This window comes from Myxine glutinosa, chromosome 6 (assembly GCF_964187855.1).
Source record: "Myxine glutinosa chromosome 6, kmMyxGlut1.1, whole genome shotgun sequence".
Lineage (NCBI taxonomy): Eukaryota > Metazoa > Chordata > Myxini > Myxiniformes > Myxinidae > Myxine > Myxine glutinosa.
This window is the reverse complement of record NC_136266.1, coordinates 169,421,027-169,437,651: the sequence shown is the minus strand read 5'-3', so window position 1 is coordinate 169,437,651 and position 16,625 is coordinate 169,421,027. Positions and strand designations below refer to the sequence as shown.

The 16,625-nt window shown below is 40.7% G+C and overlaps 1 protein-coding gene across 3 annotated transcripts in view; it reads right to left on the bottom strand.

Moving 5' to 3' along the window:
• The window catches only part of LOC137412694 (discoidin domain-containing receptor 2), a 140,884-nt gene that overhangs the window by 31,004 nt on the left and 93,255 nt on the right, over positions 1-16,625 (bottom strand). For all 3 annotated transcript variants that reach the window (XM_068097979.2, XM_068097981.2, XM_068097982.2), the window contains 4 exons: positions 8,713-8,795; positions 7,915-8,031; positions 6,624-6,748; positions 6,282-6,452 (listed from right to left, as the gene is read on the bottom strand). In XM_068097979.2, coding sequence (XP_067954080.2) covers positions 6,282-6,452; positions 6,624-6,748; positions 7,915-8,031; positions 8,713-8,795 — 496 coding nt within the window. The remainder of the gene's footprint in view (positions 1-6,281; positions 6,453-6,623; positions 6,749-7,914; positions 8,032-8,712; positions 8,796-16,625) is intronic.

Sequence of the window (16,625 nt, the reverse complement as noted above, 5' to 3'; positions counted from 1 at the left end):
GTAAAAAGAGTTTTCTTTTTTGATACTTTTACATCTTTCATTACCTCCTCTAGTTGGTTATAGATCTACATAAATAGTGGTGAAAGTTTTGTTATAATTACTTTAATTGACGACTTCCCAAAGACGGAGAACGCTCTTCCTTTAAAAGGTATTGAGCAGCTCATATTATCTTTCATAATAGGTTTAATCCAAAAGTTATTGAAATCATCTTTGTTCAATTTTACATCTGTGCAATATATTTCAGTATCCTTTTTAAATGAGGAGATTGATTGAAATTTGTCTTTTGTGTTTTGAAACATTGTATTTATTAAGTAAAAAAGTTAGACATATTAATTTGGATCAGTGCCAAGAATTGATTTTTATTTTAAGCATAGAATTACTTATAAAAGACACCATTCTTAAGTGTTTGAAATCATTGATACTATTTCAGTTTAAGCGAAGAAATATCTATAAATTACGACATTTTTAGTTTAAGCGAAGAAATATCTATAAATTACCACGACATTTTCATCAAGTTTTTTACTATATAAATATGGTGGATACAACGTATTGCGACGTTTGTAATCATGAATATCATAAACGTGCTTTGGCGCACCAAATAACAACAAAAAAAGCATAGACGAAATACAGGAGAACTACCTCCAGAGTGTACTAGAACCAGAACTACCAGAACCAGAACTACCAGTGTACCAGAACTACCAACTGAGTACCAGTTCACTGGTAATTCCCTGGTTGTCGTTAAAGGCGGCAAAAAGGGTTGGCGTCAGGAAGGGCATCCGGCCGTAAAACATTGCTTCAAAAAGGGGACCAAAAAACAACAACAACCACGGTTCCCGAAAAAGGCCAACCCCCGCTTTGCGGGGAAAAATGGCCTCTAAAGGTGTTTTTTTTTTGTTTTTTTACCTCCAGAGTCTAATGTTAAACACTGGGATGTCTGTAATAAGGACATTAAAAAAGGTCTGGTATAACAAACATCTTATAACAAAAAAAGCATAGACGAAATACAGGAGAACTACCTCCAGAGTCTAATGTTGAACACTGTGATGTCTGTAATAAGGACATTAAAAAGGTCTGGTATAACAAACATCTTATAACAAAAAAAGCATAGGCGAAATGCGGGAGAACTACCTCCAGAGTCTCATGTTAAACACTGTGATGTCTGTAATAAGGACATTAAAAAGGTCTGGTATAACAAACATCTTATAACAAAAAAAGCATAGGCGAAATACAGGAGAACTACCTCCCACGTCTGATGTTAAACACTGTGATGTCTGTAATAAGGACATTAAAAAGTATGGCTTTAAGTCTCACCTTCAATCACGCAAACACAAGACTATGTCTGGATACTCTATTAAAAACTCTAATGGACCATTCAAGGGACATATTAAGTTAAGGGTTTTCGAGTTTGGAACTCCTGGACCAAAATCAATAGCTGAGTCGATTGAGATGGTTAAACCTGCTGTTGAAACACTTATAAAAGATACGTTGTCTGAGATGAATACTTTGAAGTTTTATATGGGGGTAAAAATGGGTATCGTAAAAGATGACGTTGAAGAAACTCCCTACATGAGAACAGACCCTCACTTCATCACATCATTCCAAGATTTCTTATCATCGGGTGTTTATGGTGAACTTATAAAACAGGAGCAGGATGTAGATAATACTGTGGTGGGTAGTGGATATAGTATTAGTAAAATCATTTTCTTAGATATACACATTCTGAAATCAGACCCTCTTAAAGCCTCTTCTTATATTGATTTACCGAGGGTTATAAAACTTTAAAAAGCGGTTGTTAATATTCAAAACAAAGATAATAAATGTTTCCTATGGTCTGTTCTCGCTCACCTTCAACCCCCACATTCAAAACTTGGGAGAGTATCACATTATATGAAATATGAGAATACGTTAAATGTTAAAGGTTTAAAGCTTCCAATGTCTTTGTGGTGGATATTCCTAAATTTGAGAAAATGAATAATCTATCTATTAATGTATATGGATTAACGGATACAAACAAAGTTCAGATATTAAATATTTCTGATAACTATAAAGATGATAAAACACACATCGACCTTCTTTGTTATAGTTCGGGAGAAAATTCACATTATGCTTACATCAAAAATTTATCAAGATGAATCACCTCAGAAGTCGTCAAAAGAACAAATAAAACCTATCCCTGTAAGCGATGTCTCAACTTCTTTCATACTAAAGATAGATTAAACCAACATTCAAAATACTGTAGTAATCATAAATCAACCGTAATTAATATGCCAAAGGTAGGTTCAAACGTTTCATTCAAAGATTTTAACAAATCTATAAAACATCCATTTGTGATATACGCTGATTTTGAAAGTATCCTTGGAAAAGATAAACACTGTTTATCCAGACCCTAAAGGGTCTTACACGAGTAAATATCAAAAACATACTCCTTGTGGTTTCTGTTATGATATCAAATCATCCGTAGGTGATGAATACAACAAGTTAGAGGAGTATAGAGGCTCAAATGCTCCAGAGGAGTTTGTGAGGTGAGTGGAAAGAGACCATAAAATTATCTTCAATAATGAAAAAAACCAACAAACCAATGTCCTTAACAAAAGAAGAAGAAACAGAATTTGGGCAACCAAAGGTTGTCTGTCATATTTGTGAGGAGAAAATTGGTGAAGTTCTAAAGGTTAGAGATCATTGTCATCTCACTGGTAAATATAGAGGTCCGGCTCATCAAAGTTGTAATATTAATTATAAACTCCCCTCTTTCATTCCTGTCTTTCTTCATAACAACGCTCATTATGAATGAATATATATGAATGAATGATAATGATACGCATCTATTTATTAATGAACTTTCAAAGACATCTGGAGACATTTCAGCAATTCCTAACACGGACCAACAATACATTTCATTCACAAAAACAATTTATACATCTCCTATAACTCATATCAGGTTTCTTGATACATTTAAATTTATGGCAAGTCCATTATCTAACTTGGTATCAAATATTAAAAACTTTCCGAGTCTTTCAGAGTATTTCATAAATCAAGAAGAGATTGAACTCTTATCACAAAAGGGGATATATCTGTATGATTATATGGGTTCATTTGAGAGATTTAAAGAAACACAACTCCCACCAAAAGAAAATTTATACAATAAGTTAAATAAAACTCATATAACTGATAAAGATTATACTCGAGCACAAAATGTTTGGAAAAAGTTTAATATAAAGAACCTTGGAGAGTATCATGATTTGTATCTTAAAACTGATGTCCTACTATTGGCTGATGTATTTGAGACTTTTAGAAGCGTCTGTCATAATAAAAATTCTTATGGATTAGACCCCGCTCACTATTACACTGCACCTGGTTTCGCTTTGAGTGCTATGTTAAAAATGACAAAACAAAATTTGGATTTAATCAGTGATGTAGATATGCTTTTGATGATAGAAAAGGCTAAGAGAGGGGGGATATCTCAAGTATGTTCGAGTAGACATGTTGAAGCTAACAACAAATATCTTCCTAATTATGATGATACAAAAGATAGTTCTTATTTGATGTATTATGATGCTAATAATTTGTATGGATGGGCTATATCTCAAGCCCTACCTGATGGAGAACATAGGTGGGTTAAAGAGAAAGATTATGAAAAGGTTTTACAGGATATCGTTATCTCTACACAAGAAGAATTGGATAAAGCTAAACTTGGATATTATTTTGAGGTTGATTTGAAATATCCTGAAGAACTTCATAATAAACATAAAGATTTGCCTTATGCTGCTGATAAAGCAAGACCAATAAAAGAATGGTTAAGCGATCATCAACAATCATTTAATACAAAAGGTAAATCAACAGAGAAATTACTCACTACATTATATAATAACGGAAATTATGTTTTACACCAAAGGAACTTGAGGCAATGTTTATCAGCAGGGTTAAGAGTGAAGAAGATTCATAGAGTTTTAAAGTTTATTCAAAGTCATTGGTTGAAGGAAATATTTATTTTAATACAAAGAGAAGAACAGAGGCAAAGACAGATTTTGAGAAGGACTTTTATAAATTGATGAATAATGCTGTATTTGGAAAGACAATGGAAAATGTTAGGAATAGACAAAACACAAGACTTGCTACATCTTGGAAACAAGCAACAACATTAATTAATAGACCCGGTTTTCAAAGAGCAGAGGTGTTTTCGGAGAACTTTTGTGCTGTTCATATGAAAAAAAAGAGTATTGAAATGGATAAACCTATTTATATTGGAACATCAATTCTTGACTTGTCAAAGTCATTAATGTATGATTATTTTTACAATAACGTAAGGAAGAAATATCAAAATGATGTTAATCTACATTATATGGATACAGATAGTTTTATTTTGAAAATTAATACAGAAGATGTTTATTCAGATATGATTGATGATATTGATGTATACGATACAAGTAATTACAAGCCGGGTGATAAGTTGTTTTCTTCACAGAATAAAAAGGTTATTGGAAAGTTTAAGGATGAATTGGGGAGTAAGATAATGAGTGAATTTGTGGGATTGAGGTCCAAGGCTTATGCTTATAAATATATTGATAATAATATTGAAAAGAGTGATAAAAAGTTAAAAGGAATAAAGAAAAATGTTATTAAAGAAACAATAAACTTTGAAAATTATTATAATTCTTTGACTTCAAAGAAAGAAGAGTTTAGAAAAATGAATACGATAAGAAGTTATAAACATCAATTATATACAGAAGAGGTGAATAAGAAAGCTCTTGGAGCTTTTGATGATAAGAGGTTTATTTTAGAAAATGGAATTGATAGTCTCCCTTATGGTTATAAGTGTTAAGATATATATAAGTGATAAGATAAAAAGGGGGGTTAAGGATTTTATGGGGCTACCGCCGCCTTTTTTATGAATATATAAATGATAGAACCAAGTATCAACCAAACCAAAGAGTGGAGAAGAAACCAACCTTGGTATATAAATGGAAAACATCATGAATGTGAAAAATATCAAATGTCTTATTGAAAAAATAACAGGGGTAAAAATAGATAAAACAAATAAGCAAATAAATTTAAATACGAATAAGTTGGAGGCTCTGGGAGGTAATATCCTAGAGTGGACAGAAAACTTTGATGGTTGCCAAGAGATTGGGGGGAAAATAATTTACTATAATCTCAAAATGGTATGTGGCACTGGGGGATTTCAGACAAGGTCATTAAGAGAAGTTTATCATTTCATATCAGCTCAGCGGCGATACCTAAACCAGGAGTTAAATTCCAATACCATATTTATCAATATTTTAGATGGTGATTGTCCTTTTAAGAGAATTAAGCTATTACCTAAAAATGAAACACAAATATTCGTTGGGTCTCTGTACGAGTATAATGAAAAATGGGGAGAGTTAATAAGCTAAATGCAGACCATTGACTTCAATGTGTTTTAGTAGTCGGTAAATGGGCTTAGAAAAAGAGGAAAAAGGGGCGATTTAGTGCGTTTCAATGCGCTTTCCCCATTCACTTACATGTTAATTCGAAGGTGAGCCAGAACCAACATTTACCCTCTACTTTTAACTAATTAAATTAATAAATTACGAATTAAAACTAAGTTTAAATTAGTTTAATTAGTTTAATTTATTATTAATTATTAATTGTTGTTAATTAATGTTCGCATTAATGTTAGCATTAATTAACGAGCCTTGATCTTGTATACAAAAAAAAAAAAAAAAAGGCTCATAGAGATTAAGACCTTCCTCATGTCAAAATCTGAAGAAATGCAACTACCTCAGAATTATAGACCAATAACCTGTCTGCCGACACGATACAAACTACTGATGGGAATCATCACAGAAATGATGATATACCACCGCCTAACACAACAAGGAGGCCTAGCCTAGCGGAAGAACAGAAGGGATGTTCCTAACCCTAAACCTAACCCGATTACTAAACAACGCCAGGTGGTTATGATCCGTGATTTAGGTATTAAAGAAAAGGTACAATCGACCAAAAAAAAAAAAAAAAAACACAGGCCTACTCCTCCAAATTTGCAAGAATCAGGACAGAGCGGATTTTCAGAAAACATTTCATCTGACTTTCTTTGGCCCATCGTCTAGTTCTTGCACATAGTTTCCATGATTGCTTGCAGTGTTCTCCATTGGTGGTCTATTCACAAGACCTAATGCGCCAAAGTTTAACACCGATAAGCAAAACAAATTTTAGACCGTCTAGTAAAAACACCGATACTGTAATACAAGTTTTATTTGGAGGCACTGAAGAAACTACATCCCACATTCCCATACTAAACACACCTGAGCTCTTCCTCTGGTTGTGAGTTGAGGTACTGATGCAGGTCTCCATGAGCCATGAATTCTGTAACAATAGCAATCGGTCCACCAGGGGAGAGGCATGCGGCCAAGACCCGAAGCACCTTTGGGTGTTGTAAACGTGTCAGAACCCGGACTTCATGCAAAAAGTCAGCTCTGTTGAGTTGATTACAAACACACAAAAACAAAAAAGAGGTGTGAAGTCATTTTGATGGGGGGGATAGAGACAAAGGAAAGGGAGAAAGGTGTTTTCCCCCAAATAATTTGTTTCAGGAGAGGGACAGTTGAAGGCAGGAAATGTCAATTAGTCAATTTGGTGGAAGTTACCGAGCACTTGGCCCAGCTTCTGGGTGACGCATCTTAACAGCAACAAAAGCAGGGCTTGTTGTAAGTCCCTCTTCTGGTTCTTCACCAAGAATTTCCCACAGTCCATCAGCTTCACAAAGATGAACCTGGAGGAGAGAAGTGGAGGTGTATATAAGGTGTCCCTTAAGTAGGTACCCATTTTTCATTTATTGAATACAACAAACGTGCACAACTTTCCAGTTGAAAGTTAAATGTAACTTTTAGAGTAATGTTTAAAGTTTTGTTTAGTACTCAACATATCCACCTTCACTTTCAATTAACATTGTTTTGTTTTTTCCATGAACGAGCTGTTTGTGAATTCCTCGACTCCATATTCCCCCAACAAATGGATCAGCCATATTGGACCCATTGCTTGGCCCCAAAGATCCCTGGACCTGACTCCCTGTGATTATATTGTGGGGTTTCATCAAAGACCTAGAGTTTGTTTATACCACATACCCCACGATACGATCCTTGGATGAGTTACGAGATCGCATTACTAATGCTGTTCAGTGTATATCCCATGCCACCTGTGCAAAAGTTATGGACAGTTTTGCTTAACTTCCGCAGACTTAACTCCCATTAGACCTCCCCGAGACCCTGATTATTTTAATGCCGTGAACAAACTTTAGTCCATCACGGGTGATGAAGGTTGTGGTCAAGTTTCATCGAAATTGTCTGTGTAGTTTTGGAGAAGTTCCGGGTGTTCACATACAACCTGACTGGCGGACATCGCACGATGCTAATACCTCACCTAAACAAGTATTGTTCCAGGTGAGCTAAATGTATTTAAAGGACACCATGTAGAACAAGACTTCATGCTCAGGAATTTTGTTTCACCGATATGTTTGTATCGTATCTTCGAAGAGATTGCGGAGAACATATTTTTGAAATACCAACTTCTTTCCTGGAAGTCTTAGCTGTGTCCATGTGTTTTTTACCTCTCCCATCCCCCCCCCCCCCCCCCACCCACTTCCCATGCCTCCTCCCCCCCCCCAAGCCCTATCCCTCCCACAGATCTCCCGATGTCCCTGCTCTCCATCTTGTCTCCCACTCCCTTTATCATGTTTTATGCGTCAGTTTGTCTTTTTGTGATCAATGTTAGCTCTTACACGAGCCTCGACCTTGTATACAAAAAAAAAAAAAAAAAAAAAAAACATTTAATGTGTTTGCACGTCAGGAGCGGAGAACATTTCGGATAAATAATGTTAATGTGCCTCTGCAGGCCATAACCACAATTTGTCCATTTCTTCCCATTATCTGAAGGTCATACCTCCCCAAACTGTCCCTGGCCCAATAACTGCAGTGGACGAAGTCTATTTCTTGGGAATTCCGGTGGCAAAGGACCAGGGAGGGACTCGATAACACTGGATCTCAACTCGCCAGCTACCTGTGGGGGTAATTTCAAGAAAAAGACAACTATAGGAATGGAGAAGGATGCAAAAAGTTTTATCCATATCCCCAACCATGAAGGAATCAACAAAACTCAGCAAGGATGTTTGTACTTTTCCGGCAGAGTCACACATTTTTCCCAGTTGTAGGTGAGTTTTATTGATGCCATTAGGCCTGGCAGGATAGCCTGGAAGTGTGTGTATATGCTTCTAAGCTGCCAGGTTTGGATTCTAATCTCAGGCCAGATATATACATTCATCCTGGTGTTTTTCAAGGAAGATGATACATCAATGTGTGTGTGCCGTCCATCAGGTGGACGTTAAACCGAGTGTCCTGTCTGCCGGCATTAGTTGCTGGATGTGAAAGATCTATCACCTTAGAGTAGAAAAGCTGTCACCGACACCTATATGTGCAATTGTATTCTTACAATGAATTTTCTCAACCAAACATTGAGATAGGTATGCTAACAGTCATGGAAGAAGAAGAAGAAGAAGAAGTATCCTATCCATCAAGGCTCTCTCTTGTTTTCAAGAAACGTCGTTTTACTTTCTTTCTTATGGTGTTTCGCATACCTCTCTCAATATTTAATTGAGAAAATTAATTGTACTTATTTATCCACTGACATAGACGAACTGTAGTCTTTGTAAAAGAGGCCCACATCTTTTTACTTCCCTCACACCTGTGCAGTAGCATAGTAGGTCACAGGCAGTGGCCGTGGGGTGGCACGAGTTAGATCTGGCTCTGTATACTCTCCTTGATTCACTGGAGTAAGGAAATACAAGAAAAAAATAATTAAAATGAAATAAATGAACAAGAAAATCAAAATGCTTGTTTAACGGTCACAATCGAAGGACCCATGGTGTGTTAAAAGTATATCAGGATGAAGTGAGAAGTTAGGCAGTTGAGAATGAGGGAGCTAAGCATTTGCATGTTGCATAATTATGTTGAGGGGAAGGGAAGAAAAAAAGTCAGACTGGTCTGTATGTTGAGCATACGCGAGAAAAGGGGGATTGGGAGAGGGTCGGAGGCGGAGTCGGGGGTCAGTTTTAGGGTCAGTGTGTGTTTGAGGGTCAGTGTTTTCAGCATTGTCCTGTCAAATCACCTACTAACCTGCCAGAGACAACATGTTTAGTTGGTTGGCATCATTCTTCTCTACCTTCTGCAATTTCACTTTAAAATGTCAATCATTTCTATGAACCGCCTTTATAGGCCATTTTTCCCTGCAGGGCAGGGGTTGGCCTTTTTGGGCACCGTGGCCCCCTTTTTGAAGCAATGTTTTATGGCCGGATGCCGAGGCGACTAATAGGGAATTACCAGTGAGCTGGTACTCAATTTGCCGACCTCGGAGGGATGACAGGCTGAGAAGGGGAGGGCCAGTCAACAATGACGTTGCAGTTCTTATGGTCGGAGAGCAGCACAACAATCGTGACATCGTCCTGCATCTTCGCAACAGCACGAAGCGGATTTTGGAGACTCACCGATCCTGTGACCCACGCCCTCCAGTACCGGCGTTGCCGGGCGGGGGAAGGGAGACCCGTACATTCCCAACCCGTACATTCGCCCTCTCTACTCAAGCTCACTCGGCCAAAAGCCTCGCACACATTACACCGTGAAGGCCCAATGGTCATGTCTATGCCACAAATCAAGTACGTGAGCGAGTCGGGCGCACTGAATTGAAAATATATAGAACGCTCATACTCTGTGCAAACTGAAGCCGCCATGTCGCCATCTTGGTCAGCACGACTCGACCAACTCGCTTCGCGGATCTCGTTTGTTTTGAACGTGTCCCAGATTTTAAAAGCCAGACAACTGTTAAAATGCCATTTTGTGCGGCAATAAACTGTTCCAATCGGTTACAGAAGGGTTGTGGAAAGACGTTTCACAGCTGTTTCAAAGACATTTAATTCATATCGCACAAAATCGACACAAAACACGATCGCATAAAAGGTGAAAAAACGCAATCGATTTTCGCTCTGAATTACGTGCAAACGTGTGGCGTGTGACGGGATGGAACATCACGTGATCGCTCTGAGCGAATCAGTCTGGCGTCGGGAATGGAACATCACGTGATCGCTCTGAGCGAATCAGCGAGCTGCTCTGGCACCGGCTGAGATTAGCGGATACTTCGCTGAAATGCGCTGAGGTAAATATGAATAAAAAATATTGATCTCGTCAAATATGGTCTCGGCCATGTTCATCCCAGGCTCAATGGCCATATCTATGCCAAATATCAAGCACGTGAGCCTCTCCGTTTTGGGGTCTATCGGTAACATTACACACACACACACAAACTGTGTTTTATATATATAGAAGATGGACATAAGCCGTATGCATGTTTTTGCTTCATTCATGTATGTACATCTGGTTTTTCTATGTTCGGCACCGATTGCTGCACATACACCACCCAAATAAAGGGATGTGTTTACTGGTGTGAAATTTTCCAGACTTTTTCCCCTTACCCTTCAACATATTGAACTGAAACTTGGTAGGGGACCTGTAGTGCAAAGCCATTCTCCCTCTTGTTTATCTTCTTTCTCTCTCCCCTGTGCGCGTCTGTTTCTGTAAAATGTATTTTAAGTTAGGCGTGCCTGTTTCTGTCTAGTAATAAATAAGTGCGGGTCTTCCCCGCTGTCACGATACCGTCCCATCGTTATTTATTAATCGCTAAACCTGTTGTTTTATAATTGATGTGTTTTCTTTTGGTTTTCGAATCAATCCGTGCATTGCAATTCAATAAGTGTGCACGTTGAATAAGCGTACGCGGAACCAGATTGGCCAAATTATAAAAGGTCGGTTGAACGTTGGGTACTTAATATAATTTTGGTATCTTGATTCAAACGCCTCCTAACTTCTGGGGCCGTTCCTGGGCCAATTTTTGTTTATTTGTTTATTAGCGACTTTGCTGTAAAAATTTCCTGCTGTCCCACATTCCATTGCAGAAAAGAAAAGATGAAAGTTTGCTATTGTATTAAAAACGATAAGAAGGCGATAAGGAACAACAGCAGAGGAATGCCACCCCCTATATCCTTCCAATTGTCCCTTCAACTTTTTACAGCACTGTCCTTCTTCATGATTTTAACTGCCCTTCTGCCATCAAAATTCTTCCGGTCCCTCGAGCGAGGAGGCTTGCTTCTATCTCTCCACGACATCGAAGTTTGAGTATTTTCCCATTTGTGTCTTTGTCAAATTTCCACTGGTTATTTTATTGCGTATGTGTTATTGTGTGTTTCTAGTTAGTTTTGGTTTTGTAATTATTGCAAACTTGTGTGTAATTAGTCGTTTTTTGTTCGCACCTCGTGCGCGGCCTGGTCTCTAGGTCTCTCTTGGTCTCCCTAGGCTCCCTACCCCTGTCGGTATATTGTGTGTGAATATAAGTTATTTCCTTCGCTGTATTTGCTGTTTCTTTGATTTTCTTTTCTCCCCCCTACCTCCCACGAACATCTTACTGAAACAACTTGTCGCGTGCGGGTTTGAGAGTTCAGTCTTGAGGCCGTTCCTGGTCTGAAAAAAATCTTACTGAAACAACTTACTCACTTGTGGTGAGGCTGTTGCCCTGAAACAACTTGCCTTTGCATCTTGGAAGGCTAATCCAACTGAAGGCAATCTCAATTCCGTTTTAAATACAAAAAAAATAATTACTTTATTAATTCTTTCTCTCCTTGCGGACACGTGATTGTTCTCTCACCCCCTTGTCTCGCCTTGTGCCCCGCCCCCTTTATCTCCTTTTTCTTCCACCTCTCCAGCCTTTCCAACTCAAGTTTCCTCCATACTCATTCAACCCTTTCTCCTTCTTTCTCAAATCCACGTCCTCACTTAGGGACTTTTCCCAGATTCTTTTTCACGGTTTTGTTTAAATATTATTTTAATATGTTTAAACTTTCCCCTGCAGTGTTTTATTTAGTGGTTTATCACAACACGCTGTTTTTCTTCCCATTCAAAAGCCATTTTTCAATTTCCTCTTCAATTCATTCCACTTCAAAAATAAAATTCAATCTCTTACAATCCTTCCTTTCTACATTCTCTAAACTCATCTTCATTCCACCCCTCCTCGTTCGTTTTTAAACGGATCTCTGACTTGAAAATCACAATAAACCCAGTTTGTAACAAATGTTCGTTTTTCATAAATCATCCACTTTATAAACTCCCCTCACACCTCCCCTCCGAAACTACCCCATCACCCCTCCCTTTCAACACTCCCCCCTCACCCCTCCCCTCCTAAACTCCCCCCTTGCCACTCCCCTCCTAAACTCTCCCATCACCTATCCCTTTAAACACTCACCCCTAGCCCCTCCTCTCCTAAACTCCACCCTTGACACTCCCCTCCTAAACTCCCCCCTTGCCACTCCCCTTCAAATCTCCCCCCTCACCCCTCCCCTTCAAAACTACCCCCTCGCCCCTCCCCTTCAAAACTCCCCTCCAACCCCTCCCCTTCAAATCTCCCACCCTACCATCTTTCTCCAATTATCCCCCGTCCCCCGTACTCCTCAAAGCTGGCTCCTCCCCACTTCCTCTCCCTTCTATCTCACACCTCCACCTCCTCCAACCTTCACCTTTGCTCTGACCTCCTCAAACAACCCCTCACTGTGCCTCATCCCATCACCATCGAACCTTTTGTGCTCCTCATCCTTCCCTTTCTCCAAACTCTTCTGCAATCTCTGACATACTATTAACAGCTCTCCCTACCTCCCCCTCATCCCTCATCTTACCCTACCCCTTCCCTGTCCTGCACCCGATGCTCCCCCTTCCTCTTCCTTAACGGTATGGACCCCAAACATCCGGGGCCTTCGCTCAAACCTGATTGATCTCTCCATACGGGTTGCTTCTGACAAACCAGACGTAATCTCTTTAACAGAAACTTTCGTCCTTCAAGATGTCTCTGATTCCTTGATATCTCTTCCTGGTTACTCCCTCCTCCGGTATGATAGACCTGAGCCTCGTTCTGGAGGTGGGGTTGCTATCTTTATCAAAAACTCTCTTCCTCACTCTCCTTGCACTGCCCTCTCTCCACCCCACCACCAGGAGTACCTCTGGCTACGGCTTCCTCTCCGCTCCCACCTTTTATTCATATGTGTTCTGTACCGTCCTCCAAACAGTGATGACTCATTTAAGTTCTCTGTCTGACAACATGGACTAACTTATATCCACTCATCCCAACTCTCTCTTCCTCATATGTGGCGACTTCAACTGTCATCATGCCAGCTGGCTGGGTGTGGATACCTCTCCCACCAGCCGTGGCACCCCAGCAAAGGACTTCTGCGACTCTTTGGGATTGACAATCTGTCAATTTCCCGACCCGGATCTGAGTCAATTGAGTATCTTCTCTTCTAGACTTGGTTATGACAAACTTCCCTGCAAATGTCTGCTGCTCTTCTTCTGCTCCAATCGGTTCTTCTGATCATGTGCTTGTTAAAGTGGATATCTCCCTGACCATTCTCAGAGAGCCTCCTCAGCGCCAACGAGTCTGGCATTTCACCCAGGCTGACCAGCACGGTCTTCGAGCAGCCACCAATCATCTGGACTGGTCTCCCATCTCCACTGCCTCTGACATCAACTCATCCTGGGAATTCTTCCAAAGTAAACTGCTCTCTCTCATGCACAGATTTATCCCATCTCGTCATCAGTTGTCATACCCTTCCTCCCGTCCATGGTACACGGAATATTGTGGTGAGGCTGTTGCCCTGAAACAACTTGCCTTTGCCTCTTGGAAGGCTAATACAATTGAAGGCAATCTCAGTTCCTTGCACCAAGCTCGGAACAAGTGTGTCTACCCTCAGGAGTGCCAGGAAGCACTATCTCTCTACTCTCAAGACTGAACTCTCAAACCTGTCTCCTTCCTCCAAATCCTGGTGGCGTCTGGTCAAATCCGTTTCTGGTGTTTGTTCCCCCTCCATCCCCGCCATTACCTCAAATGGCTACACAGTTGACACCGCACATGACAAAACCGAATGCCTCAACTCTGTGTTTGCCTCAAAATATTGCGTCCCAAACCCATCTCTCTCTGTTCCCACATTACCCAGTCGAATCCAGCTGCTCCTGGACTCTGTGTCCTTCTCTCCTGACAAGGTGAAGAAGTTTCTGTGAAACCTTGACTCTGATTCTGCAACTGGACCAGACGGCATCAGCCCACGGGTCCTAAAAGCCTACTCTGCCGCTCTTTCACACCCTCTCTATTCTCTTCACCCTCTCTTTTACTCAAGGTCATCTGCCATCAGTTTGGAAATCAGCCAACATCAACGCTTTACACCAAAAATGTGCAAAATCAGATCCTTGCAACTACAGACCAATCAGCCTGCTACCAATTATCAGCAAAGTCATGGAATCCATCATTGCTTCCGATATCAAATCTTTCCTCTTCTCCAATGGCTTGATCTCTGATCATCAATTTGGTTTCAGACCAGGTCACTCTACTCTGGAGGTGCTGCTTCTGCTCTCTCAACAATGGATGGAGGTGCTCAATGTCAAACAGGGAATTAGAGCTGTCACCCTTGACGTATCATGTGCCTTCAATACGGTCTGGCACCCCGCTCTGCTCACCAAACTCTCCTAAGGTATCCATGGAAATCTCCACGCATGGCTTGCGGACTTCCACTCTGGTCGTAATTAACGTGTGGCCCTGAATGTATTTCTCTCATCTCCCCTTCCTGTTCAGGCTGGAGTTTCCCAAGGCAGTGTTCTGGGCCCTGTGTTTTTTCTGGTCTTCATCAATGATCTCTCCGACTCTCTGGAAAATTCTAACTATCTCTTTGCTGATGACTCCACTCTCTGCCGCTCCATTCCTCATCCCTCAGATCGGCAGTCTGCAGCCTCCTCACTCTCTGCAGACCTGGACAATATCAGACTCGTCAAACAAGTGGAACATGTCTTTCAATCCTGACAAATCTCACACTCTTACTATGTCTCTCCGAAAAGCCCGACTGTACAACCTCCCATCTACTTTCTCAATAATCCTCTCCAAGAAGTTCTGTCGCTCAAGCTTTTGGGTCTCACTATCTGCCATGATTGTTCCTGGGAAAACCACATTTCCAAGCTGGTCTCCAAAGCCAGTCGCCGACTGGGCATCCTCTGTCGTGCGAAGTCCTTCCTTTGCACACCTGAGGTCCTCACCACATACAAGGCTTTCATCCGCAGCTCAATGGAATACTGCTCTCCCCTCTGGGCTGGTGCTCCTGCCTCACACCTAGCTCGGCTTAACGCTGTTGAAAGCAAAGCTTTCAGAATCATTGGAATCTCCTGTGATGAAGCTGATTGTGAGGGCCTTTCACTCACTGCAGGCAGGTAGGTGGTCTTTCTGTCTTCTTCCGACTCCTATCCGGCCTAGCTCCCCCAGCTCTATCTGTGCTCTGTCCCCCAAATATTCCTACAGATCGCACAAGATCTGCCAGCAACAACCCTCATCTGGTGAAACTGCCAAAATCAAGATTCTTTGCTCACCTTCACTCTTTCATTCCTCTTTTCTCCCGCCATTGGAACAAACTCCCTCACTCTCTTCAATCCCACTCCTCCCTCCAGGTCTTTAAAACAGCTGTTCACCACCATGTCTTATCTTCCCCCATCCAAAACCTTTATCTTTTCTACCCCTGTTAATTCACCCCAGATCCACTTTTTTGAAATTTCAACTTCTTTCCAAGACGTCCTCGCAATGTTCATGTGTTTTATACCTCTCCCGCCTCCCCCCTACCCCCCATTCCCATGCCTCCTCCCCCCAAGCCCTCTCCCTCCCACAGATCTTCCGATGTCCCTGTTCTCTGCTTTTATACTTGTGTGCTTACCTCTCTCCCCATCTTGTCTCCCGCTCCCTTTATTGTATGTTTTGTGTGTCCATTTTTTTTTGTGTGATTAATGTTAGCTCTTACACGAGCCTCGATCTTGTATACAAAAAAAATAAAAAAATGTGTGGAACCATTTACAAAAGCTCAGAATTCTGAAATGAACAACAGGATCAGTGCTCGTTAGCCCTCCATACACTCCTCCTCTTCCCTTTTTCATATTGTCACATCAGAGGTGTCAGTTAACACGGTCGCTCCAAGCCAGAGGTCTTATCAATGCCTCCATGGATCACAAAACGGTGCTTATAGTTACTGCGTTCAAAGTTACTAGAATTCCCCAACGTTCACCAAACGCAGCCGAAACTGGCGATGTTTATGTGTGAAAGCAGGAAAACAGGACAAAAGGTTTTTTGGGTTTTTAAAAATAATTAAAATTGCTTATTAAAGGTATATGGAAAGGAAGAGATGAGATGCTAATAAATAAATAAATAATTGGAACAGACCAGGCACTCAAAGGACAACGTGTAGGGAGTCACACGTACAGTTTATGTACAGTTTTTCCCGAGCTGCTTGTGGGTCCTGGCAGGTTGGGTGTTGCACAGAGTGGGTGTGGCACAAGACAGGTGAATGGCAATGAGGAGGAGTATTGTGAGGAGGAGAGGAATGCTGCCTCTACCCAGGTCCGATCCCAACTCCAACACAAAATTGCAACTCCAAAAACTCCAACTCCACAAGTACCATTCCAACTTCAAAAGCAAAACCAGTACTAGAACTGCCAAACGAGAACAAGTGTCCCTCAAAGGTGCGGTCATGTCCCTCAAACTTT